General features: G+C 56.5%; 3 protein-coding genes across 5 annotated transcripts; all 3 read left to right on the top strand.

The window, feature by feature from the left end:
- Positions 1 to 82: 82 nt before the first annotated feature.
- Positions 83 to 4,548, top strand: UAP1 (UDP-N-acetylglucosamine pyrophosphorylase 1). 2 transcript variants are annotated; one of them, XM_052666357.1, is made up of 10 exons: positions 83 to 380; positions 460 to 664; positions 835 to 1,010; positions 1,293 to 1,465; positions 1,787 to 1,980; positions 2,089 to 2,232; positions 2,327 to 2,515; positions 2,754 to 2,801; positions 3,941 to 4,007; positions 4,082 to 4,548. In XM_052666357.1, the coding sequence occupies exons 1-10, from the start codon at positions 83 to 85 to the stop codon at positions 4,172 to 4,174; spliced, it is 1,587 nt and encodes a 528-aa protein (XP_052522317.1). In that variant the 3' UTR covers positions 4,175 to 4,548. The 2 variants fall into 2 exon arrangements, with proteins under 2 accessions (XP_052522317.1, XP_052522318.1); XM_052666358.1 differs by lacking the exon at positions 2,754 to 2,801 and having other exon boundaries at positions 125 to 380.
- A 1,005-nt stretch (positions 4,549 to 5,553) lies between these two features.
- Positions 5,554 to 13,629, top strand: DDR2 (discoidin domain receptor tyrosine kinase 2). 2 transcript variants are annotated; one of them, XM_052666356.1, is made up of 17 exons: positions 5,554 to 5,678; positions 7,629 to 7,729; positions 8,308 to 8,410; positions 8,511 to 8,742; positions 8,816 to 8,963; positions 9,031 to 9,136; positions 9,238 to 9,421; positions 9,488 to 9,731; positions 10,029 to 10,091; positions 10,268 to 10,398; positions 10,717 to 10,927; positions 11,057 to 11,280; positions 11,399 to 11,535; positions 11,766 to 11,957; positions 12,043 to 12,271; positions 12,529 to 12,678; positions 13,127 to 13,629. In XM_052666356.1, the coding sequence occupies exons 2-17, from the start codon at positions 7,639 to 7,641 to the stop codon at positions 13,262 to 13,264; spliced, it is 2,583 nt and encodes an 860-aa protein (XP_052522316.1). In that variant the 5' UTR covers positions 5,554 to 5,678; positions 7,629 to 7,638; the 3' UTR covers positions 13,265 to 13,629. The 2 variants fall into 2 exon arrangements, with proteins under 2 accessions (XP_052522316.1, XP_052522315.1); XM_052666355.1 differs by having other exon boundaries at positions 12,037 to 12,271.
- A 208-nt stretch (positions 13,630 to 13,837) lies between these two features.
- HSD17B7 (hydroxysteroid 17-beta dehydrogenase 7) lies at positions 13,838 to 20,089 on the top strand. Its single transcript, XM_052666359.1, has 9 exons — positions 13,838 to 13,962; positions 14,042 to 14,245; positions 14,372 to 14,464; positions 15,152 to 15,266; positions 15,786 to 15,980; positions 16,404 to 16,508; positions 17,853 to 17,909; positions 18,382 to 18,480; positions 19,126 to 20,089. Exons 1-9 carry the CDS (start codon positions 13,928 to 13,930, stop codon positions 19,219 to 19,221), a joined length of 999 nt encoding a protein of 332 aa, XP_052522319.1. The 5' UTR covers positions 13,838 to 13,927; the 3' UTR covers positions 19,222 to 20,089.
- The last annotated feature ends 5,650 nt before the right edge of the window (positions 20,090 to 25,739 follow it).

The following is a 25,739-nucleotide window of genomic DNA, read 5'->3' as shown; positions in this document are numbered from 1 at the left end:
GTTCCGCCTCCGCCCGCCATCGGCTGCGCGGCGGCAGAGGCTATAAAAGGGGCGGCCGGCGGCGGCGGCGCCGCGCGGAGGGATGGAGGCGGCGGGCGAGGGGGACGTGGCGGGGCTGCGGCGGCGGCTGGCGGCGGGCGGGCAGGACCACGTGCTGCGCTTCTGGCCGGAGCTGGGCGCGGCGGAGCGCCGGGCGCTGGCGGCCGAGCTGAGCGCCATGGACGTGGCCGAGATCAACCGCTTCTTCCGCCGGGCGCGGGGCGGCGGCGCCGGCGGAACGGTGGCGGCGGGGCCGGACGCGCGGCTGGAGCCGGTACCGCGGGACGTGCTGGGCAGCGCCTCCCGCGACCGCCGCCTGCTGCCGGGCTGGGAGAGCCGCGGTAGGTGCGGGGAGCGACGGGGCGCGGAGCGGGGCCGGCGTGCGGAGCCCCACGCATATCCCATCCCTCCCGTGCGCAGGGCTGGCGGAGATCGCGGCGGGGCGAGTGGGCGCGCTGCTGCTGGCCGGAGGGCAGGGCACCCGTCTGGGTGTCCCCTACCCCAAGGGCATGTGCGACGTGGGGCTGCCCTCCCGAAAGAGCCTCTTCCACCTGCAGGCCCAGCGCCTGCGGCGGCTGCAGCAGCTCGCGGAGGAGCGGCACGGCACGGCGTGCAGCATCCCCTGGTGAGCGATCCGGGGCTGCCGTGGGCCGGTGTGCTCCCGTGTGGGTCGGTGCGTTCCCTGGGCTGACGCTTCCCTGCAGTCTGACGTATTGTGGGTGATGCCCGCTGTATTGGCTTGGCTCTGTAAGTCCCTCCTGGAGTGAGGATGCCAGACCCCGTGTTCCCCCACAGGTACATCATGACGAGCGGGCGGACCATGGAGTCCACCAAGGAGTTCTTCCAGAAGCATCGCTACTTTGGCCTGAAGAAGGAGAATGTCATCTTCTTCCAGCAGGGCATGCTGCCCGCCCTGGGCTTCGATGGGAAGATCCTGCTGGAGGAGAAGGGCAAGGTCGCCATGGCGCCAGGTCCGTGGCTGGGAGCAGGTGCAAGGGGTTCAGTGCTGCACCCCGGCCTGTCCCCCACTCCCCCAGCCGGGCTCCCCACCGTCAGCCAGCCCAGCCCCTCCCGTGGGAGTAGGCAGTGGCTGTGCCGTGACGTGTGTGAATGACACAGGCTGGGAGGTGCCGGCTTGGCAGGAGGGCTGGGGTGGGGTGTAACGGGGCTGGGGAGCCTCCGAGCCCGCTTCTTGGTCATGCCGAGGAGGAGGGCCCAAAATGGCTGTGCCCAATGCTCCTTCCCCACCCCAGATGGCAATGGGGGTCTGTACCGGGCACTGGGGGTGCACGGCATCGTGGATGACATGGAGCGGAGGGGTGTGCAGAGCGTCCATGTCTACTGTGTGGACAACATACTGGTGAAGGTGGCTGATCCCAGGTTCATCGGGTTCTGCCTGGAGAAGGGAGCGGACTGCGGGGCTAAGGTATGGTTCTCAGGCTGCCCCTACCCTGGCTTCCCCAGCCCTGTTCCAGCTATGACATCCTGGACACACATGCAGTGGGTGCAGCTAACACTGAGCACAGCTCCACGTGTCAGCTGCGGGATGTTGCACACCCAAAGCTTTGCTCAGAGGCTGGATTAACAGCAAAAGGTGCTGAGCATTTGTGTTTGCTTTGGGCTCGGCTCTGGCAAACAGACAGTAGATCTCACTGACCTTGGTGCTGTTGGAGCTGAGAAGGGAAAGCGGTCCCTCCCTCTGGCTGGCAGGAGGAGAAAGTAAACCCGGATGCCCTTCTCCGGGCAGGTAGTGGAGAAGACCAACCCCACGGAGCCAGTCGGCGTGGTGTGCCGTGTGGATGGTGTCTACCAGGTGGTGGAGTACAGTGAAATCTCCCTGGACACCGCGCAGAAGCGGGGCCCAGATGGGCGGCTGCTTTTCAATGCCGGCAACATCGCCAACCACTACTTCACCACCTCCTTCCTGAAAGATGTTGTCAAGTATGGGCTTAGCTTCATATTTTGGACCCGGTCCTCCAGATGAGATGAGCCGTGGCCGGCGTGGTGTCCCTGTGCCTGCCTTAGGCTCGCTCTCTTGGCCCCTTGCAGCACCTACGAGCCGCAGCTGCAGCACCATGTTGCTGAGAAGAAGATCCCACATGTGGATATTGAAACGGGGCAGCTGATCCAGCCTGAGAAGCCCAATGGGATCAAGATGGAGAAGTTTGTCTTTGACATCTTCCAGTTCTCAAAGTATGGCTGTCTGTCCCTGGGCCACGGGTAGGGATGTGTCCTTGGGATGCCCCAAGAGCAGACCCGACCCTCCATGTCCTATTCTTCTCCCCAGGAAGTTTGTGGTGTACGAGGTTCTGCGTGAGGATGAGTTCTCTCCTCTGAAGAATGCAGACAGCCAGAACGGCAAGGACAACCCCACCACTGCACGGCACGCCCTGATGTCCCTGCACCACCGCTGGGTGCTCAACGCAGGGGGACACTTCGTGGATGAGAATGGCACACGCCTCCCTGCCATCCCCCGGTGAGCTTCTGCTTCCCTGGAAGGGCAGAGCCTCCTCCATCCCCCTGGGCTGGCTGTAGGACATCAGGCAGCCCCCAACCTTCCTGGTGCCGGTTCTCCTGCACTCAGCGCTGCCGCCAGCAGATTGCAGCACCGCTTGGCCAAGAGACTGCTGCCACTGGTTGGAGATGGCGCTGAGCAGAGCGAGTCGGGTGTCTGGCTTTCCCATCCTTCTTAACCCTTCTTTGTTCCCACGTAGCATCACAAACGGAGGGTCAGATGCCACCCCGGCCGATGTCAATGACAAGTAACTATACAGGCCACCGGGCTGCATGGTGGCGGGGCTGGGTGTAGGTACTAACGGGCTGCAGGCGGAGCGAGGTGACCAGGCACTAACAGGGGCTCGGGCGCATGCTGCCTGCAGGCATGTCTTGCTGTAGGAGAGTGGTGGCGCACTTCCTTCCTGGTGCTCCTTTCCGCAGAGGCTTTGGGAAAAGGTGAAGGGTTCTGTGCTGCTGTGGTGAGCTGGTCCCTGCCATGGTGGTGGGGAGCAGCCCCAGGACATGGGAGGTGACTGATGTTTCCCAAGATCTGCCCGACACCCAGCAGGTCGTTTGCTGGAATGGGATGAAAGGCATTGCACACCCTGAGCAGGCTTTGATGTAGTACGTGTTGGCCATAGTGGGGATGGCCAGCTGTGCTCAGGAACTCCAGCTGTTGGGCTCAGGATTCAAGCTGACATCAGCAGAGCCGATAGCGAAAGGGACATGTAGGTGCCCCATCCCTGGAGTCATTCATGGCCAGGCTGGATGTGGCTCTGGGCAGCCTGGTCTAGTGGTTGGCAACCCTGCATGTAGCAGTGGCGTTGAAACTAGATGATCATTGTGGTCCTTTTCAACCCAGACCATTCTATGATTTACAAGCATGGGAAGCATAGAGAGGTGTTAAAATTATTGCTCTAATAGCAGCATGCTCTGCAGGCACGGAGATATCTGTGCTCCAGGCACTGGGCTTATCTCAGAAGGATGCACCAATGGGTTGGAGGGCACTCCCACTGCTTGCGTTCCATCCCAGATCTAAAGGAGGACACAGGCACCAGGACCCCATGTGCTGCTGTGCCATCAGTGTCCAGGAAGGGGCATCCAGGGGTGTTCCTGCAGCGGCTGGGGCAATCCCCATGGCAGCAGGGTGCAGGAAAAGGGAGCATCAGATGCAGAGGGGCAGAGGGCTGGGGGCATGGTGCTGCTGTAGTGCACACAGAGATTCTTCTTTAAACTGTGCCTTGAGTTCTCTTCTAGCTGCTGCCCCTATCTAAACCACAGCTCACGCCTACTTGGGGAGCACACAGTGCTTTGCTAACCGGGGGGCCACGTGCCAGCAGCCTGCCAGCACCAGCCCCCAGCCCCCAGTTGCCTGTGGGGGGCTGATAATGGGTTCTCTCTGCAGTCTGAAGGACGCCAGCGACGTGCCCATCCAGTGTGAGATCTCCCCCCTTGTCTCCTATGGTGGAGAGGTAAGTATGGCTCTGCCGTGGGGCAGTGCCCACCCTCCTCCCCCTGCCTAACAGGTTGCTTTCTGCTCCACTAGGGTCTGGAGGAGCTGGTGAAGGAGAGGGAGTTCCGTGCACCTTTGGTCATTGATGAGGACGGGACCCACGAGCTGGTGCACAACGGCATGTAGGCAGCGCTGGGACCCAGCCGTGCTTGGACATGCTGCAGCTGTGCCTGGCTCCGACATGTTGTCTGCTTCTATTTATGTTTTAATTTAAAAACCAAACACTTGTTGGATGCCCCTGCTGTGAAGCACAGAGGCGGTGCTGCTCTTTGCACTGTGGGTGTGTATCTGTAGACCTGTACATACCAGTGCTCAGTGTACCTGCAGAGGAGTTTTATGGTACAGGGCTGGGGTTAACCCTGGATTTTTATTTTTCTTGAAGCAACGTGGCTATTTTTTTTATAGGATCCTTGTTGTGGCCCACCCCCTTTTTGCTCATACTTTGTACATTGCACAACTGGAATTGCCCCATTAAACCTCTGTGTCCTTCCTGGCTGCCACCTGGTGTTGTGCGGCGGTGACTGTGTGCCACTGTTGTTGCAGTCCTTCTGGGCACCAGGCTGGGGTGGCTGCAGGGTAGTCCTGGGGATGCCCGTGTCCCAAAAGAGAGTTTTCAGGGTGTGCTGGGGTACTGCAGGGAGGTGGGGGCTGCTGGTGTTTGCCTTGGCTGCTGGGCTGTTTGCACACCAACACTTCTGCATCGGGTCCTGGGATGGAGCAGTGCTGTCCGCTGCCAAGTTATGTGAGCGCTGACTCCGGGTAGCAGAAGGTGTGGGGTGGCTGTGCTGGCGGGCACGTAGGGGTGGTGGGCACGGGGTAGCACTGCCCCCGGGGGATTGCAGCACTGGGTCTGGCAATGGTAGACAAGGGGCTCCAGCATGTTGCCACAGCCTGACACTATTGCACAAAGCATGATTAAAACCCAATATTATTATTTTCTCCATGCTGTGTTGTGTTGTCAGCCGACCACGGTGCCAAGCAGCTGCCTGGAAATGATGTCAGAGCCCTACTTCAGCACGCAGCCTGCAGAGCTGCCAGCTCCTGCTGTGCCCTGTGCGGGGTATGGGTGCCACGGGACCCCTGAGCCATGCGCTGCCCAGGGCCTGTAGTGAGGTGGCACCTACATATAACTAGAGTGGGGTCTCAGGGAACTGCTCCACCACCCACTCTGGGGAGCCCCATGGGTCCCCATAGGGCGCAGGAGGGTCGCAGCAAGGCCCTGCCACACACATCCCACTGCTGTGGGGTGAGTGCCGGAAAGGAGAGCTCTGCCTATTGCTTTAAGCTCCCTCCCCGACCACGGGTATTTTTTTATTTTTTCTCCCGCTCTATGAATGGGTTTTGCTGTAAATTATAGCTTTGCACACATTCCCTCGGGTCGAGGAAAATAACCTCCGCCGAAAAGCCAGCCCGGATTGGTGAGCGGCTCCCCCTCTCCGCTCCCTAATTGAAACCAAATGTGCGAGATGTAGGATTGTGGGATTTCTGGCCGGCTCCCAGGAATCCGCAGAATGTGAGCGGGCTCGCAGAGGCATCTTGCATCAGCCCAGGGAAGTTCGCTCCTCGCCTGGCTCCCGCCGCCCGGGCGAGGGGCGAGCAGCTCGCCTCCCACCAACCCTATCCTGCTCCGGTGAGTCCCTTGGGGTGAATGGGAGGTGTCCAGCCTCAGTCTGGGGGCTTCAGGGGGAAGAGGGGGCTGTGCTCTGTTTGGACGCTGTGTGTTGGGGCTGGGCGCGGAGCGTGTGTCTGGTTGGTGGTGCTGAACGGCCGTGGTGCCCCGCTGTCTCTGCGGTCCCCATCCAGGCACACGTGTCCCCATGGCTGTGAGGGACACAGGGATGCCGCTTGGGTGCCCCCAAGCACCCTTTCCCAATCCCAGCGCTGGGGACCCGCTCGTGGCTCCCCATGCCAGGACTGTGTGGCTGTGTGCCATGGAAGGGTGATGCCATGCGCAGTGGCGGGGCGATGCCATGCGCCATGGCGAGGTGATGCCGCGTGGCTGTGTGCCGTGGCACGGAGCGGGAGGAGAGCTACAGCTTTCAGCTGCTGGGGGCCCGTTTGGGGTGCAGCACCAAGGGCCACGTCTGCACCCACTGCCCCGGAGCTGTGCCGTTGGAGTCTCTCTGGGCAGCCACGGGGATGCGGCTGATACTCACATTGTGCCGCTGGGATGTCCCTGCTGAGCCTGTGGTTGGGAAGACATTGTGGATCCAGAAGACAGGGCTGCCCCTGGCCCAACCAAGGTCCAAAGCGACATTTTCTGTGAGGAAAGGGTCCCAGCATGCTGTGCTGTTCTGCATAGGCTGTGCTGGCGGTGCAGCATGCTGGGGGCTGTAGTGTCAGCTCCGGACCCCCACCCAAACACCACCAGCCCTGCGCTCAGCTCGTCATGGCCATTCTGGGGGAGATGGGATCCAGCTCCTGGCACAGCCTCTGCCTCCTTCCCCTGGAGCAGTGCGATCAGAAAGCCCACAGGGTCATCACCAAGCTTCACTTGCTTTCATTTACTTTTTTTGCTGCTAATTTCAGTAGAAGAAGAGGGGAAGGAAAAAAAAAAAAAAAAAAAAAAAAAGGAAAAATAAATAAATAAAACTGAAGCGGAAGAGGGAAGCTCAGAAGCAGCAGAAGGTGCCAGGGAGGAACTCCAAATACACTGTGCAGTAAAAATTTCCAACGGTCAGAAAACTTCAGCAAAGCTGTTCAGACAGAGTGGTCACTTTTATCAGAGTGGTGGAACAAAACCCATTTCCAGCTGCTCGGTACCTCTGCCTGTGCCACCGTCCTGCTGCTGCCCCTGGTGGGACCGCCAGCGCTTTCTGTGTCTGCCCAAATAGAAACCCGGCGCCTTCAGAGACAGCGGCATCTGGTCCCCTGATGCTGACAAGGTTTACTCAGCCTGAAAGAATAGTGGGAAAAATGTCTGCAGATGTCCCTTGGAATGCAGAAGGAAATTGAGATTTTAGCGTTGGAGGAGTTGGCCATCACCACCGGGAGCCTTGCGCTCGCCTGGAGCTGTGTGGTCAAAGCTCCAGGCTGGCAGCTCGGCCCGCTCCCTGCATTTTCCGAGCTGTCAGCAGGAAAAAGGGCAACAACATACGTGCTTTTCCAAAAGGGAGAGAAGAAAAGGGAAAGAAAGGATTGCTGTAAGTCAGGGGTTGTGTTTGTGCTGCTGTGGAACTCTCCCTTAGCACACAGGCTGTGCTCGCTGCATCCTGCCTCTGTTCCAGCAGTGCCAAGCTCGGCTCTGCCACGAGAACCGTCTCAGTAAATACCCTATAAATCTCAGGCAATTACCTGTTATTATCTCTCGGAGCCAGAAGGCAAGGAAACTATGCTCTGCAATGTGATACTGCTGCCATACAAGACCAGGTTGTGCAATGCCTTGCTTTTATGGCCATCCCTAGTGCTTCTGCCTTTGGGTTCAGGACTGTGCCAGTCCTGAACTGGGCTGCTGGAGGCTTCATGTGGCTCTCGTGGCCCTATTGGCATTGGGGTTATGGCATCGGGGTGCCTCTGAGTGCAGGGGATGTTCAGTCCATCCCAGCAGCAGTGCTGTGACCCTCTGGTCGTGTCTCTGCAGGACTCTCACCATGCCGGCCCTGCCCAGAGCTGCCCTGCTGCTGCTGCTACTGCTGCTGCTGCTGTGCAGCCTGCTGGCAGCCAGAGCCCAGGTCAACCCCGGTAAGTGGAAGCTGGGCAGCAGCCAGAGGCTACGGGGCTGGGGCACAGCCTCTGGTAGGGCCACGGGTATGCCTGGCCCCCTCAGCCAGGTTTACAGTTTGGGAATTCAGTGGGCTGCCTTGCAGTGCGTGCCAAGTTGTGCAGGGAGGCACACACCACTCTGTGCCCACCCCTCCACATGAGACCACAGTGTGCTCCACTGGGGCTTGGCATTGCCCAGCTCTGCACTGCTCCATGCCCTCTGGTTGCGGGGGGAGCGCTGCGGGCTGGAGCTGGCAGAGAGATGGTAAACAGGGCCAGACAAGTGGCCTTTCAGCAGCACTCCTGGCAGCCAGGTGTGAAATAACAACCCCTTGGGAGTGGTGTGGATGTAGTGCTGCACAGGGGATGCAGCCCACCCGCCCATCCTGGTACTTTTCCACTCCCTTCGAGGCAGGCGGGTGGGTGAACACCTGACTTTGACCGATATGTAGGCCGGGAAGCAGCATGGCCAAGAGCAGGGGGCTGCAAGTGGAATTTGGGGTGAGTAGAGTCTGGATGGAGGCCTCTCCCACCAGTGCTTATGTGCTTTTTGGCAGCTGTGTGCCGGTACCCCCTGGGAATGTCAGGTGGGCACATCCCTGATGAGGACATCTCAGCCTCCAGCCAATGGTCTGAGTCCACGGCTGCCAAGTATGGACGGTGAGTGTGGGCACGGGCAGGGAGGGCTGAGAAGGGGCAAGATCTGCTGGGGCATGAGGTTGACAATGGCCACCTCTGAGCCCTCCCCATGCCATCTCAGGCTGGACTCGGAGGAGGGTGATGGCGCCTGGTGCCCCGAGATCCCAGTAGAGCCTGACGACTTGAAGGAGTTCCTGCAGATCGACCTGCGTGCCCTGCACTTCATCACCCTGGTGGGCACCCAGGGCCGTCACGCTGGGGGGCACGGCAACGAGTTTGCCCCTATGTACAAGATCAACTACAGCCGGGATGGCACCCGCTGGATCTCTTGGCGGAACCGGCATGGGAAGCAGGTGAGGAGGCTGCAGGGCATGGCCCACCCCATGCCTCAGCACCTCGTTTTGCCCACTGGGTTCTGTCCCCTAGGTCCTGGATGGGAACTCCAACCCCTACGACATCGTCCTCAAGGACCTGGAGCCACCCCTCATTGCGCGCTTCGTCCGTTTCATCCCTGTCACCGACCACTCCATGAATGTGTGCCTGCGCGTGGAGCTATACGGCTGTGCATGGCTTGGTGGGTGCCTGTCTGTCTGTCTGTCCATCCACCTATTGGGGCTGGGCTTACTGGCTCTTTCCCACAGACGGGCTGGTGTCCTACAGCGCTCCGGCCGGGCAGCAGCTCGTCCTACCCAGCGGTACCATCATTTACCTGAACGACTCTGTGTATGATGGGGCCTTCGGGTACAGGTGAGGACCAGAGTCTTGGGCAGGAATCAGAGGGTCTCATGGTAGAGCTCACCTGGTGGGAGTAAAGGTATGGCTCACAGAGTGCCCCTGTCCCACGCCAGCATGACGGAGGGCCTGGGCCAGCTGACAGATGGCGTGTCGGGGCTGGATGACTTCACACAGACCCACGAGTACCATGTGTGGCCAGGCTATGACTATGTGGGCTGGCGCAATGAGAGCACTGCCGGCGGCTACGTGGAGATCACCTTCGAGTTCGACCGCATCAGGAACTTCACCACAATGAAGGTCCGCATGCCCCGCGCTCCCTGTCCCCGTCCCCTCCGTGTGCCACGCTGACGGGTTGCTCCACAGGTGCACTGCAACAACATGTTCGCCAAAGGGGTGAAGATCTTCAAGGAGGTGCAGTGCTATTTCCGATCCGATGCCAGCGAGTGGGAGCCCAACGCCATCTCCTCGGTGCTGGTACTGGACGATGTCAACCCCAGTGCCCGCTTCGTCACCGTGCCCCTGCTGCACCGCATGGCCAGTGCCATCAAGTGCCAGTACTACTTTGCTGATACCTGGATGATGTTCAGCGAGATCACCTTCCAGTCGGGTACCACTGCCTTGCAGGGTCCTCCTGGGGCTCATGGGGAAAGCAGGGCTGCGGGGTGCTTGTTGTTCCTGTCCTTAGAACGGTTGGAAAAGACCTCTAAGATCAGCTAGTCCAACCACCAACCAATCCCAAGTGTGCCAACTAAACCATGTCCTTCAGTGCCACATCTCAGATGCAGGTGGTTCTTGAACACCTCCACCCCGAGCAGCCTGTGCCAATGCCTCACCACTATTTCAGAGAAGGAATTTTTCCTAATATCCAACCCATCCTTGACAATCTTCTCTTCTCTCTTGCCAGATGCAGCCATGTACAACAACTCAGCAGTTCCCCCGGAGATGCCCATGGCCCCCACCACATACGGTAAGGCACCAAAAAGCAACTTGCACCAAACCTGGTGGAGGCAGGGGTCACCTTCTCTTGGGAAGATGCACAGAGGCTCCAAAAGGGGAAGATCTGCCTCATCCGATGGAGAAAAAGGTGGAGGGTTTGTCCCCTCACCCCAGTGTGACCAAGCGTGTATTGTCCCCTCCTGCCAGACCCCACACTCAAGATGGATGACAGCAACACACGCATCCTGATCGGGTGCCTGGTGGCAATCATCTTCATCCTGGTGGCCATCATAGTCATCATTCTGTGGCGGCAGTTCTGGCAGAAGATGCTGGAGAAGGTGAGTGCACATGGGACAGCTGCAGGGCCTCTATGCCACCCCCAGCTAGTTGAGGTGACCATTCCAAATGCTTCTCCATTGGGCCAGATGACAGAGGGGGACATGCTGAGGGAGTATGCAAGGACATGCGCCCTCCCCAGTTCCACCATTATGGGACAGGACACAAGAGAGGGGCTCTGAGCATGGGCTCAGGGTTAGCCATGGCTGTGGTGACGTGATCTGTTGTTGGGACAGGGTGTACAGAGCCCAGGGGACCCCAGGGGATAGCATACACCGGGGTCCTATCCCAGCTCTTTCCTCCCTCACCCACTCCCACAGGCATCACGGAGGATGCTGGATGATGAGATGACCGTCAGCCTCTCCCTGCCCAGTGAATCCAGCATGTTCAACCACAATCGCTCCTCCTCCTCCAGCGAGCACGAGTCCAATTCCACCTACGACCGCATATTTCCCTTGGGTCCGGATTACCAGGAGCCCTCACGCCTGATTCGGAAGCTGCCTGAGTTCACGGCGGGTGAGGAGGATACGGGTAAGGAATGGGAGATCCTCCTGGACTCACTGCAGTGCTGCAGTGTGATGGGCATAGTGCTGGGTGGGAGCTGCCCAATGTCCTGTGGGCTGCACGCCCATGGCAGGATCGTCCCCACTGTCTCCCCAGGCTGCAGTGGCCTTGTGAAGCCATCCCCAGCCAGTGGCCCCGAGGGTGTCCCGCATTACGCCGAGGCTGAGATTGTGAACCTGCAGGGCGTCACGGGTGGCAACACTTACTCGGTGCCAGCCCTCACCATGGACCTGCTGTCTGGCAAGGATGTGGCTGTCGAGGAGTTCCCAAGGAAGCTGCTGACCTTCAAGGAGAAACTAGGAGAGGGCCAGTTTGGGGAGGTGAGCTGGAGCTGGCAGGCACAAAGCCTCCGTGGGCTGGGATAGATGGAGCTGATCCTTGTGGTGACCAAAGGAGACCAGTGCTGGAGGTGATGCCCATTTGTGGCCCCTTTCCCAGGTTCATCTCTGTGAGGTGGAGGGGATGGAGAAGTTCGCAGACAAGGAATTCACCCTGGAGGGCTTGGATGCCAGCCCCAACTGCCCCGTTCTAGTGGCTGTGAAGATGCTGCGGGCCGATGCCAACAAGAATGCCAGGTACTGTTCTCATAGCACAGCCCCTAGTGGGACAACTGTACCCTCTGGGCAGTGTCCCCAGCTTCCAGCACGCTTATGTGCCACGGGTCCTTCCCATCCCCTGCCCACAGAGCCCATCCCACGCCGCCCCCAGGCCAAGGGGAGGGTCCCCCTGCCACGTCCTTTAATGATCGGGCACTTCACCCCACCGTGCTGGGGTGTCTGATTCCTGTGGTTTCTGTTCGGGAAAGGAATGATTTCCTGAAGGAAATCAAGATCATGTCACGGCTCAAGGACCCCAACATCATCCGACTGCTGGCAGTGTGCATCACGGACGACCCGCTGTGCATGATCACTGAGTACATGGAAAACGGTGACCTCAACCAGTTTCTGTCCCGCCATGAGGCACAGAGCCCTCCCGACGCCCAGGTGCCCACCATCAGGTAGTGCTGTGGGTGGGGGCACAGGGGCGGTGGGGGACCTGGTGTCGCCCAGCCCCTCAGCCCTGCACGGTGTCCCCAGCTACAGCGACCTGCGCTTCATGGCCACCCAGATCGCTTCTGGCATGAAGTACCTGTCCTCCCTCAACTTTGTGCACCGTGACCTGGCAACGCGCAACTGCCTGGTGGGCAAGAGGTACACCATCAAGATCGCCGACTTCGGCATGAGCCGGAACCTCTACAGCGGGGACTACTACCGCATCCAGGGCCGCGCCGTGCTGCCCATCCGCTGGATGTCCTGGGAGAGCATCCTGCTGGTACGGCCAAGTGTCATGGGTCAGCCTGTGGGGTCTTCATCTTGGATGGGTCACACCCTGTGCCTGGTGGGTGGCCTTGGGAGACACAAGGGGAAAGAGATCCCTTTGGGAGATGGGATGAGAGCATTGCAGTCATGCGCTGTTCCCATGCTGGGCATGGAGCTGGGAGGTTCAGAAGGCTTTGATCTCCAGGCATTAGGAGCCGCGGAGCTGTAGGGTGTTGCACATCCTAATCCTGCTCTGCTTACCCCTGCCAGGGCAAATTCACCACGGCCAGTGATGTGTGGGCATTTGGCGTGACACTATGGGAGACCTTCACGCTGTGCCGGGAGCAGCCTTACTCACAGCTGTCTGATGAGCAGGTCATCGAGAACACCGGAGAGTTCTTCCGGGACCAGGGCCGGCAGGTAGGAATGGAACAGGCAGTGCTGGGTGGGAGCTGCAGGTCTGGGGAGAATAACAGAACCATAGAGTCATCAAGGTTGGAAAAGATTGCTAAGATCACGTTGTCCAACCATCAGACCATCAGGACGCTAAGGGGATGGATGGGGAGTTTGGCGGCTCTTTGCCATGAACACAAAGTCCTGGTGCATGGGGGAATTGGGCACCCTAGGGCCAGTATGGTGGGGCAGTGGCACAGGTTGCCTAGAGAGTTGGTGGGCGCCCCGTCCCTGGAGACACCCAAGGTCAGGCAGGATGGGGATCTGAGCATCTGGTGGAGCTGTGGGTGTCCCCTGTTCAGGGGAGTGGGACCAGATGGCCTTCTAACTCAAACGATTCCGTGATTTTATGATTTTGCTGTTGTCCGTTGGTAGTACATGGTGCTAAGTCTCTCTTTTTCCTTTTATTTTGAAGACGTACCTTCCCAAGCCTGCATTGTGCCCTGATTCTGTTTATAAGCTAATGCTGAGCTGCTGGAGACGGGACACTAAAGACCGTCCGTCCTTCCAGGACCTGCACCGCCAGCTGCAGGAGGCGGCCACCGAGGAGTGACCCTGTGCTCAGCGGGCACCACTTCCCAGGAGGAGAGCCCCAGTGCAGCAGGGGAGCACAGGGCAGCACGGCCCCGGGGCTCCGAGCTGGGAGCGCTGCGGGTTGGACAGAGGTTATTTATTGGGGGCAGTGACTTTGTGGGCCCAGGACCACGTGCCTTAAGGGAAGCCATACGGTTCCTCACCATGCACCATCAGACCCCTGCACGTGGGCAGGAGGAACTGTGGATTTCAGGGTGCACGGACCCCTCTGACTTTTTTTTACGCCCTTACTTCATCGCGGCACCATTTGCAGTACCCTATTGCTGAGGCATGTATATATTCAGTAGAAGCACCTGTATATACGGGAGAACCCGCTGAAGAGATGCTCCGTGTCCTGGTTTCCTTGGGGCTCCCGGGTGACACGTGGGTACGCGGCGCCCGATGGGCGGGGCGAGAGAGCGCGGGAGTGGGCGGGGTCTAAAAGGCCACGCCCACAATCTCCCTCTCGCTCCGCCCCGCCTCTCGCCCCACCATCACGCCACCGGCCGTGTGGTCACGCCCCCTCCGCCTGCACCCATTGGTCGAGGAGGGAGGCGGGGCGATGACGTAGGCAGGAGGAGAGGGCGGGTAGCGGATATAGGGCAGCGGTAGCGGGCGAGCCGGGAGCGCGAACCGGACCGAGATGGAGCGTGTGGTGCTGGTGACGGGAGCCAGCGGGTGAGCGCGCGGGGCCGGAGGTCTCGGGGTGTGGGGAGGGCATTGCCTACGCTTGACGCTGAGCATCGTGCCGTTGCAGCGGCGTGGGGCTGGCGTTGTGCCGGCGGCTGCTGGGGGAGGATGGACGCATCCACCTGTGCCTCGCCTGTCGCAACACCCAGAAGGCAGAGGCCACGCGGGACTTGGTGCTGCAGGAGTACCCCGCCGCGCAGGTCTCCACCGTGGAGGTAGACCTGGGCAACCTGGCCTCCGTGCTGCGTGCTGCGCAGGAGCTGCGCTGCAGGTGAGTGGGTAACCCTGTTATCCCCACCTGATCCCCCCCATCTGACCTTCTCTCCCCCCTGCTGTCCCCATCTGACCCCCCGTGTCCCTCTGTGCTGTTCACCCCGCTGTCCTGCTCTCCCTACAGGTTCCAGCGCCTGGACTTTGTCTACCTCAATGCCGGCATCATGCCCAACCCTCATGTGAACTTCAAGGCCCTGTGGAAGGGGCTCCTGACCGGGTAAGGATGTGGGTGCTGCTGTGAGCTGGCCATGACTCGAGGGGTTGGTGAGCGAGGGTCCAAACTGATGGACCCTAACTCAGCATCACATCACTACTCAGGTTGGAAGGGATCTGCAGGTGCCCATCAGGTCAGGCTGCCCAGGATCCCATGCAACCTGGCTTGAATGCTTCCGCAGATGGGACATCCCCAGCTTCTCTGGGTGGTCTATGCCAGGGCCTTGCCACCATAAAGAAGATCCTTATGTTTGACTGGAATCCACACTTGTTTAGTTTAAAACCTTTGCCCTGGAGCACCAGGAGGTGTGGCTGTCCTCGGGGAACCCTGCGTGCTGTCTGAGCCCTGCTGTAGGGCCAGCTGTGGGCTGGAGGGGAGGTTGGTGCTCAGCTTAGGCCTGGGGAGGAGTGAGAAATACTTATGTGTTCTTGGGGGATGAAGTGTGCTCTCACTGGGTCTTGTTTCTGTGCTTTTTTCCCAGCTGTAGGTCACAATGTTTTGAGATGCTGTGATAGCTGGCTGCTAATGAGAGAGCTGAGCTGGGGATCAAAGTTATGGGGTGGATTCTGATACAGCTGGGTGCTGAATGTAGACGCAAGGCGGCTTTCCTCATCTGCTGATAGGTCTTTGTTCCAAGCCTGAGATTAGTCTTCATATCTGAATGCTCTGTTTCCTACCCTTGGTTTCCAGGAAGGTGCTCCATATGCTGACCACTGCAGAAGGCATCATGACACAGACAGACAGACTGAATGGGGACGGGCTGCAGGAGGTGTTTACCACCAACCTCTTTGGGCACTTTATCCTGGTGAGGCTGTGCAAAAGTCGGGCTGTAGGTCTGGGTAGCACAGCACAGTGGGTGCTGATGTTCTGTCTTTCAGGTTCTGTTCCTGCTGCAAGCTCAGGCCTGACAGATAAAGAATGATAGGAGAAAGGCCTCCTGCCGTGTTGAAATAGCTCTAAGTGGTCACAGAGTTGTTGTAAGGATTAATGCAATCTAAAGCTTACCGTAGTCAGTGGGTAGAGGTAAACCAGGCACAGCTCTTTCCAAGAAGGCCACCAAGGCTTGGCTCTGTGGACTTCTGAGGTGTTCCTCTGAGCTGTGCAGAACACTGCCACTGCTTGTACAGCTTCCTGGGAAAACATGGGCTGAAGCTGCACCGGAGCTGTGGCTGCTTTTTCAGCGCTCCCTTCACAGCTTGGTGTTGCTCATGTTGTGGCCCATCTACGAAGGTTGCCCATTACTAGGAAAGCTGAGCTGGCAGCTTTTCGGTATGGTGAAACGATGCCATAAAGCTTTACAATTGTGGTGACAATTCTTTTTCAGATTCGTCAGCTCGAATCTCTGCTCTGCGGTAATGAAAAGCCATCACGACTCATCTGGACCTCCTCCAGCAATGCAAGGGAATCTGCCTTCAGCCTGTCTGACTATCAGCATGCCAAGGGGCAGGAATCATACAGTTCCTCCAAATATGCCACTGACCTGACAAGTGTGGTTCTGAACAGGAAATTTAATAAGCAGGTGACAATGGGATTTGTGTGTCTGAAGGACTTAATGAGCAGCTACTATTTGTAATTATTGTTGCATTGTTGTTGCCTTGCTGCATTAGTTTGCAGCAATCAGATATGTGCCTTAATGCATGCGTAGGAACTGGCTGTGGCTGCACTGGTGGGGCATGCAGGCTGCTAGCCACAGGTCTTCCTGCTTGAGCCATCCACTACAGAGTATTTCTGATAGCAGAAGCTTTTTGGAGAGGTTCCTACCTTGCAAGCTTTAGTTTTCTATTGAAACCAGAGAATTGGTCTGAAAGAGCAAAGGGCTGAAGTGCTGGCCACTCTTCTCAGGTGCGTGTGCCCACTTGAGGCACAGATTCTGCCAGAGGGAGGGGGTAGGAGCCCTTCTTTACTGTTGTGTAGTTACAAACTGACTGTTTCTTCTCTGCAGGGTCTGTATTCCAGTGTTGTTTGTCCTGGCCTTGTTATGTCCAACATGACCTTCCGAATTTTGCCAGTTTTTCTGTGGGTGCTGCTGATGCCCATCATGTTTTTGGTAAGAGGCTCTTCGCTGGTTTGAAGGAGCTCTTTGGAGCAGCCTGCTTGTGGCTTCTCACTGCTATTATGGCTCTGTAGCTCTTCAGTTGAATTGGGCAGCCATGCCCTGTGTGGGCAACTTGCTGACTTGTTCAAGGCGCTGGTGGTTCCTCAAAGCAACCCTCTGGCCTTCTGGAGCAGCAGGTTTCCTGGGAGGAGAGAGATGGCAGTCTCCTTCTCTAGGAGCTTCTTGAAGTATGGGGCGCAGAGGGGAGAGTTAATGGCACCCCTTTAACCTACACCAGATAGGTGCTGCTGCTCTTGTTATGTGCTCTGACACAGCCTGTTGTCTGGAGTGGCTTTCAGGGCTTACTCTTGAGTGTCTGCTTCTTGTGGGCTGCTCTTCCAGTGAAGGTGCAAAGCACGGCTTGGAGAATGGAAGGGAAAGGCCTTGCTGCATCTGCTTGGCACTGGGAGGAAGGCACTGCTGGTGTCTTTATTCTGCTGTAGGTTCCTTGTGGGAAGGAGAAACAGAAGGTGTATTCAGATCTTGCCAACCTGCCCTTGGGTACTGTGGGTCCTGGTTTTTCCAGCAGAGCTCCTCAAAGCAGCTGTGCTGCTGGGAAGTACTGCACACAGATAGAGCTCAGCCTTTCAGTTGCAGCAGCATCAGCAAGACTCTCAGTACCAGGCTGGTGTGGGCTTGCAAAAGAACATGCTTTTCAGCAGTAGTGGAGTTCTGGACGAAACTTGTCCCTCATTCCTTGACATGCTGTTTGTTTTTGCAACGGTCTTTGACTTTCTTAGAGGCAGAGAAAGAACACCCAAAAAATGCCAAGTTGTTTGCTCTCTGTCCCTTCTCCCGCTCCCCAAAAGCTGCTTTTGCCATTTGTTCCTGTAGCTTCAGCTTTCTAGACTCAGTGCAGTTCTGGCCCTGCTGCAGGATGCCTGCCCCAGCTGTCTGAGCAGGCAGTGGCTGATCCTGGCAGATCACCTTTCTCCTGTCAATGGAGAAGGCAGTGCCTTCTCGCTTGTCCTCAGCGCTGATGGTGTTGTGGACCCATTTGGTCTCCAGCCATATCACAACCACACAGGGCAGGAGGCAAAGTGTCTGTGGGATGTGTGCTTGCCTTGTTGCTTGCCTCCTTCTGCCTATGGAGTGAGGCTTGCTGGTCTGGTGGGTGGCCCAGGGAACCAAGCTTGTGGGCACAGAGGGATGCTTCAGTTCCAAGTGTGCAGCATTGACTGGAGGCAGCCTTGAAAGCATTTCTACCCTTGGTAGATGGTCTTGTTGTTGGGCTTGTCAAAGAAACCTTGGGTCAAAATACTGATTCTTTCTTGTATATTTTTTTTCCTCCATCAGATACGTTTCTTTGCCAAGACTTACACTCTGACACCGTATAATGGAGCAGAAGCTCATGTAAGTGCTTCACTGTTTAATTTAACAGCTCTCTCTCTAGGGTAGCTCTTCCCAGCACCTGCAGACTCTAACTAAGATGCCCTCTATAGGGCTGGGGTCTGTGTGCTGGATTTATTCTCTGAATCCCTTACAGCAGGAAGTGCTGGGAGGCCAGAAGTGACCAGGGCTGATCCCACAGGTCTCTTTGTCAGGCGTCCAGAGAATGGAGGATTTAGGCAAACTAAACTCTGCCCCTTCTTTCCCTAATGGGGAGGGTGTTGCCTTGCCTTTTTGCTGTCAAACCACAGGCGCATAGCCAGAGGGCAATGCAGGTTGAAGTAGGTTGAAGCTGAGGGCAGCCAGTTTGGAATTTCTTCTCCAGGTATCTAGTCTCCCCAAGCTTAATTTTTTTCACTCATGTCATCCAGAAGCAGGGTCCTTACCTATAGGTTTGGTTGGGACTGCTTGTATGACTCTGTGCTGTTCTTCCTAGGTGTGGCTGTTCAAGCAGAAGCCAGAATACCTGGATCCACTTGTCAAGTACCACAGCTGTACCTCTGGACTGGGGAAGAACTTTGTGGAGCCTAGAAAGGTGAACAGAGCAACAGCTTCCTGCTGTGGGGACTTGGCTTGGCTGGGGTCCTGCTGTGTGCTACCTGGTACAGAGCAGAAGGGTTGGTGTTGGAGGTCCTGGGGCTGGAGAGGAAGATAGCTGTGTGCTGAGCAGCAGAGAGAGATGTGGAACTATCTATGAGGTTTTCCTGGAGTAGCACATCTGCCATCCTCATACTGGAGTCTGCAAGCTCTTAGGACCATCCAGGAGGGTTTGTGTTGGTTTCTGTTCTATCTGTTCCTTAACTGGGCAATCCTCCCTCTGTTGGGCTGGTGGGAAGGTGGGAACAAAGGCAGCAGTAAGTACTTCTGATGTCAGCTGACGTTCAGGTGGTAGCAGGGGAATGTGGGAGCTGGAGGTACTTTGGTCTCTGACAGTGTGTCATGGTTGAGACTGCTGCACCACAAGCTCGACTTGAACAGGCTCTGTGTATGACCTGGTCTCTTGGCAATGAAGATCTTGCTCAGAACAGGATCAGTGTGTTATGATGCTTCCCCACAATGTGCTCTGTGCTCTGGAGATGGATGCCTCTGGGTGCCACACTAGAGAATCCAGAGCTGCCCTCAGTATCCGTACAGACCGCCAACAATGACATGTCTCAGTGCCCTTCTTATTCTTTTCCAGCTTGATGTGGATGAAGAAACTGCTGAGAAATTTTACCAGAAGCTGTTGGAACTGGAGGAGCAAACTCTAGAGAAATATGGCGATCTCCTAGATTAAATAAAACTCGTTCTCAGTGAGTTAAGGCTTCTATCAGTAACATGGGCTTCCTTCATTCTGGTGCTACTTGGGGTGCCTGCTCTTCTGTGGGCATATGGCTTCAGCACTGATCTTCCTTCTCTAAAGAAGGTGAACAGTTCCTGAAAATGGGAATGTGAGAACTGAAGAAGAATATTTAGTCTTTCTGGTATGGGATTTTTCTGGCGTAAAACTGGAGACCTAGCGTAGGTGGAAACTGTCCTAACACAGCTGTGAGGCGTTGTCTTCTAAAAACATGACTGAACTGTGTACAGCTCAAGAGGAGCCTCAAAACATGGTTTGAATGTGGCTTGGTGTTGGGAAGGCAACAGCCTGGGGTGCTGCTGTGAGTTGTGGCTCCACCAGTCCTTCGAGATGGTTTGAACTCATGACCTGTGGCTAATCCTGACATACTTGAAGGCCCAACTTCAGCTGAGCTGCTTCTGTTTGCACCCCAGAGCTTGGGCCAGCATTCCGAGGGGCTGGCAAGATTGAGCCTTGCTGAAGCTCAGGCTGTGTATGGCCCTGAGGAAAAGCTCCTGAAAAAAGAGGGAATGGCACCTCTTGCCTCCGCTGTGAGGTTAGATGCTTTCTGGATAGCTGGAAAACATGAGCCATCCCTTGGATTTGGGGCCCTATGTTCTAGCCATGACTGACTGGGAAGGTTGAGGCTGTTGAAGTTAGCTGGGTTTCAGGGCCTCACTGCTCTGTCTGTTGCAAGAATGAGGTCACCCTGTTATTTATATCTGTTTAACTGTCTTTTTATATTTAATAAGTATTCTTTCTGTTACCTATCTTGTGAGTACCTGGTGTACTTTCAATGCTGCAACAAATAAATAATCAGCACTCACTTGTCCTTGCTATGATGGAGTTTTTGGTGTGATGCGGGATGCGGGGAGGGAGGGCATACCTGTGTGTAGCAGGGAAGTGAGGAGTCCCCCAGAGCAGCCTGCTCATGTGCCTTCTAATTAATGGCAGGCATTAGTAAGTTCTGAGGACTTCGGTGTGGTTTTGTACATTGAACATTTGTCTGAGACAATTTCCTTGCTTCAAGTACTTGAGACAAGTGGATGTCTCCAGCACTTACTCACCTACCTTGTCCCATAAGTAGTGATTAATTACTGTGCTACTGGGAACACTGGCTGTGCCCAGGCACTGCCCTGGGGTAGGCAGGAGCTGGCAGGAAGGCTCAGCATGTAAAGGCTCTGACTTCTGTAAAGCAGATGGAGCATGTGCTTGTGTGAGCCTTCAGTTAAGCACAGGAAAGGCTGTCCTGGGCCGACCTGGCCTCTAGCTTTGTTCAACAGAACCTCTCAGGGCTGTAATCCCGCTTTTCTGGGCAGGAAAGGAGGTAATGATAGCAAGCCAGTGGCTGGCTGCCTGCCTCCCCTTGAGCTGCGTACCTTGTCTTACAACACTATTTGGCTTCTTGTTCTAGAGAGTAATTAAACCTTTCCCTTAATTGGCTTTAGACGTGTTTCTTGAACGCTGCAGTGCTTCTGCCCTGGGATTTGCTATCCACTACAGCTTTCAGATTCTCATAGCCAGAGACACTCCATCATTCCTCATATTATGGATGCTGTGCCCTGCTCTGACAGCTCTTTCTTACCTTCTTTGGGGTGTAATGTATGGAGCAGCAGATACTGCTCACAACAGTCTGACACAATGCATCATGAAATGAGTGCACCTTGTGGGAGGTGGGAAGCAGAGTGTTCTTATGCCAAGGTAATCACAGGTGTTGTTTGTGCCTTCTCTCAGAGCCAGCTGCATGGCTTGGTATAGAGTAAGGAATGTGTGCAGTCCTGACACCATAGCTGTAATGGTGTGAGGACTTGAGTGCAGTGGGATCTGGAGAAGTCAGCTTTCCATCAGCTGGAAGTCAGTTACAAGGCAGAATGGTCTTAAACTGAGACAGGGGAGGTTTAGGTTAGATATTAGGGATATTAGGAGGAAGATCTTCACCCAGAGGGTGGTGATGCACTAGAACAGGTTGCCCAAGGAGGTTGTGGATGCGCTGGAGGCATTCAAGACCAGGCTGGATGTGGCTCTGGGTAGCCTGGTCTGGTGGTTGACAACCCCACACATGAGAGGGGGATTGAAATTTGATTATAGTTATGGTCCTTTTCAACCCAGGCCATTCTATGAACCGATATATGTGGAGAAAACAAATGTTTTCTGGTATGCAACCTTTTAAGCCTGGAATGAAGTAAGCAGTTTGGTTGGCAGGATGGGCACAGATGAATGACAGTAAAGGAGATCCTGGATGATTTTTCTCGTATGCACTTGAGTTGCACATTTCTTGGAGAAGGTGAGCCTGGTGAGATGGGACACATGCTTTATGCCTGCACAGAGGCTCCAGCTCTGTTTCTTGCTTGGCCTTCAGCTGGGAACCATGGGCAGAACCTGGTGCCTTGGAAGGGAAGCTGCCCCATGCCTGGGTGCGGCCCAGCTGCTTACTCTCCTTGTTTGGCTCCCTGGAGAGAGCGGGTCAACGTGTGTTGCTGGAGAAGCGAGGGCTGGGCTGCCCTAATTCCCTACCCCTTCTTCCTGCCCTGGTTCTGTCTTGTTCTGTGCCTTGTTCTGTCCTGCACCTGTGCCTTCGGTGCAGGAGTGGCAGGTAAAGAGGTGTTTGGGGCTGTTCTAGGCTCAAGGTGTGCCCAGGAACACTGAGTTGCTGAGCGGTTTGGGTGCATCGCCCACCTTGCTCAGCTGCACCCAGAATGAGACAGTGTCCAGAATCTCAAGGTTTTGCACCGAGGCCATCTAAAGGTGGTCTTTTCCCTTCTTGGTGACTCTGGCCCATGTCCAGCTGCATGTCCTGGTTCAGGTGTCTGCCCCAGATGCCTGAGCAGAGCCAGGCTGTGCTCTGAGCTGCTCATCTTTGGGGTTGATGGCTCCTTGTGTGCTGCTCTTGGCCAACAAGAGTGTGTGTGTGTGGAGCTTTATCCCCAGCTAATCCCTCTAGCTTGAGGCGCATCCAGTCATGAAACTGGTAATGGAGAAATGACAACTGGGTCAAGGAGAGCAGGCATGTACTGCACACATCCATAAGACTCTTCCCAGCACACTTCTGTCTCCTCATCTTGCGTGCTATGGCAAAGAAGACCCAACCAATGCCAAGGTGTGAGTCAAGGGCATTGCTTGGGTTATGCACGTGGAACTGGCAAGCCCTTTATGCAGCAAAACCAGCTCTTGCCCTGAGCACACAGCCAGCTGTGACAAAGACGGGTGAAAAATGCAGAGACATGTGACAAGTGACAAGTCTGGAATGGCAACAGTGAGTCACTGCTGAAGCAGGAATCTTCTGTTGGTTTGGGGGCTTCCAGAGATCTCTGAGGTGGGTGCTAAGCGCGAAAGCTTGCCGTGGTTGTTTCACAACATCCTGCGTGGCTGGGCTGTGTGTTCCTCCTTTGCCAGCCATTATGACTTGTCTGCGGCCACTGATTTCTTAGTTGTAGAGGCAAAGGGGTTGCATTGCTCCAGATGCAGCTCAGGTCTATCACTACTTACAGCTCAGTGGCCTTTACCTATGTAGGGCACTGTAGGAGTGGGAGTGGCAGGGCTGAGATCCTCTGGGCTTGATGAGCTCTGCTCCTCTAGCACAGAATCACCAGTAAGCAGATCGGTCCCTGTAAACAGGTGCAATGCAGCCATCGTGTTTCAAAACATTCAATATTAATCTTCCAGTGGCAGCTTTGCAGTTGGCAGTGCTTTGCAGGAGCTGCCCAGGCTAGGGGCAGATGATCATGTGCTGAAGGGCTGGGCTGCTCATGGAGAGATAAAGCCTTTCTAGGGATCCTTGCAGGAGGACAACAGCTCCGGGGAGAAGAACCAGCAGGGCACGGGGTTGGGTGGTTTTGCTGCTGGCTTTGGCTGCAGGCAGGTTCCTTGCCTGCCATTAAGGACCAAAGTAGAGATGGGATCCACCATGCTGTTTCCCTGTGCCCCCCCACAGGCCTGCAGCTGGGCCGTGGGTGCCTTGGTGTGGCTGTCATTGCTGTCCCATGACACACAGGGCCAGGCAGGGTGACACCGGGGGTTATTAGGTCCCGGATATGTTGCTGGGGGTACCTCGTGGTGCTGGTGGCACGTGGTGAACGTGTCTCTGTGACACCCGCCCTGTGCTCGCTGCCCACTGGTGCCAAGCTGTGCTGTGTCATCAGCCACAGCAGGTCCTGCCGGCACCCCGCATGACCCAGGGAGCCGTATCAATCACCTCTTTATCAGCCCTTGCTCATCTGCCTTTGCTCCCCACCTTTTCCGCTTGGCTGTGCAGCAGCGGAGCTCCAGGCTAGAACATGAGGGTGCAGGCACGTGGTGGGTCAGTTCCTCGTCCACGTGGGAGCTGTGGGCTGAGCTGCAGTGTCCTGAGCTTCATGAGAGCTTGTTGAAGTAGGACAGGCAGCTCCAGCCATTTCCTGTGCTTGCTTCATGGTTCTGCTGAGTGCTGAGCACCAGCAGCTCCTGCAGAGTCTGCCTGCTTGTGTGGAGCTCTGCCTGCATTTCCCTGCAGCTCCTGGAAACTAACTTCTCTCTGAGCTTGAAGTATCCCCAGGACATTTGAGTGGGGTTTTGCCTGGGAGATCAGAACGGGTTTTGCTTCCATGCTTCACCCAGCTGTGAGTAGTGCTAGAAGCTGTCACCTAGGATTTCCTCAGTCTCTGTGTCCACTATGGGCTGTCCCCCACCAAAACAGGGACCTGGGCTCTTGGGCTGGGCGTAGGTGTTGGATAGTTTTGCCCGGCCGACTGAGCATGTTGTTCTGCTCTGCAGTGTGGGCACAAGGTGAATGTGTTTTGAAACCCAATGAGGTGGAACCTCCCATTGATCACAGGGGCTTGAGAGGTTTAATTACAGCGTGCAGTGGGGACAGTGCAAGTCAGCTGGAGGAAGGCAGGATGTGTAGAGATGTGTAGAGTGCACGCACTATGGGAGGAGAACAGAGGGACGAAATGCAGATGGATGTTGGACTCTCCCCTCCATTGCCCTCTGGCTGGAGCAGCTGGAGGGCCTGGATTTCAGAGTAATATGGCTACAAAGCAGAACACATGGTCTGGCGCAAACTCTGTACTCAGCTGCTGTACAGCTCAGCTTGGTGTAGGTTCTCCAAAATCCAGCTTCAAGGTGCATTTACCACGTGGAATAGAGCAGCTCAGGAAGCTGAGGGCATGTTGCAGCCTGCTGGTACAGGTAAGCATTCCTGGCTTGGACAGAGCTCCTTGCCTGGCCAGGGCACCCTGCAGAAGAATGCTGGTACAGGCGTGCCTCCTGCAGGCAACATGTTGGGCAGCTTCAGAACCAGCTACCTTCCAGGGCAGGTGTGCATTTACTGAGCACCATTTGACTCATAGACAGAAATGGAATTGTCATTGCTGAGGTCAGCTGGGAGCCACTCAAATTGCTGGGCAATTCAGATTTGCGTCATGAGCTTTCCTGCATAGTCACCCAGCTCCTCGGGTGGATTTCCTCCTCCAGCAGATGAAGATGGCAGCGAGCTCTCCCTGTCCTGGCACAGAAGCCAATGCACAAGGGTCTGTCTATCACCCTCCTGCCATCTAACCATGACCCAGGTGAGAGGCTTCTGCTGGGGCTGCCTCTAAATGCTCAGCTGGCCCTTGGGAGTGGAAGAAGCATTGCTTTCAATGAAACCCCTTGGGCTGCAGAGCTCAAGGATGTGACAGCATGCACCTTGGGCTTGTTTCTCCATGTGATCCCTAGAAGGCACAGCTGGGTGACGTGGTGCACTAGGGGTGCTGGTAACGGCACCTGCCTCCAGCAGCTTTGGTCTCTTCCATGAGGATGTGGTCTGCCATTGTAGGTAGTGGGACCAGAGAATGCAGGAGGTGAGGCCATGGGAAGGTGCTGGCAGCTCTGGCAATGCACCAGGCATGTGCAGGTGGTGTGTCCCACCGGGAAGGGTGGGTACCTCTCAGCTGAGGAAGTAACTGGCTGTGAAACCATGGCTCAGTGCTGAGTGTGGTGCTGGTTAACCTCTCCTTGGACCATCTGGGTGATGGAACACCCTCAGCACAGCTGCAGATGACAAGCCTGGGAGCAGCGGCTGCTGATCCACCGAAGGGCAGTGCTGCCATCCAGAGGGACTGGAGAGGTGGGCTGGTGTGATCTCCTGGGGCTGAGCGAGGAGAAGGGCAGAGTCCTGGCCCTAGGAGGAACAAGCCCAGGCATCCCGACGTCCTGGAGAGCGGCTTTGTGGAGACGGAGCTGATGGTCCTGGGGGACACCTGGTGGACAGCCCGGCATTAGCTCCGGGACGCTCCGTGCAGCGAATTTCATCAGCGAGCATCCTAAGTCGTGCAGCGGCAGCAGCAGCTCGGCAGGGGCGGCCGTACCGCGGGATGGTGCTGCGGTGCCTCTCAGCGCGGCCCCGGGGCAGCAGCAGCAGCCGGAAGGCTCCCTTGGATCGGCTGGGCTCGGCACGGTTTGGCTCTGCACAACGCGGCACAGCATCGGGATGGCACGGCCAAGCTTTTTTGCAGCGG

Source organism: Tympanuchus pallidicinctus, unplaced genomic scaffold (assembly GCF_026119805.1).
Source record: "Tympanuchus pallidicinctus isolate F22 unplaced genomic scaffold, pur_lepc_1.0 scaffold7, whole genome shotgun sequence".
Lineage (NCBI taxonomy): Eukaryota > Metazoa > Chordata > Aves > Galliformes > Phasianidae > Tympanuchus > Tympanuchus pallidicinctus.
This window is presented reverse-complemented; position numbering and strand designations above follow the sequence as displayed.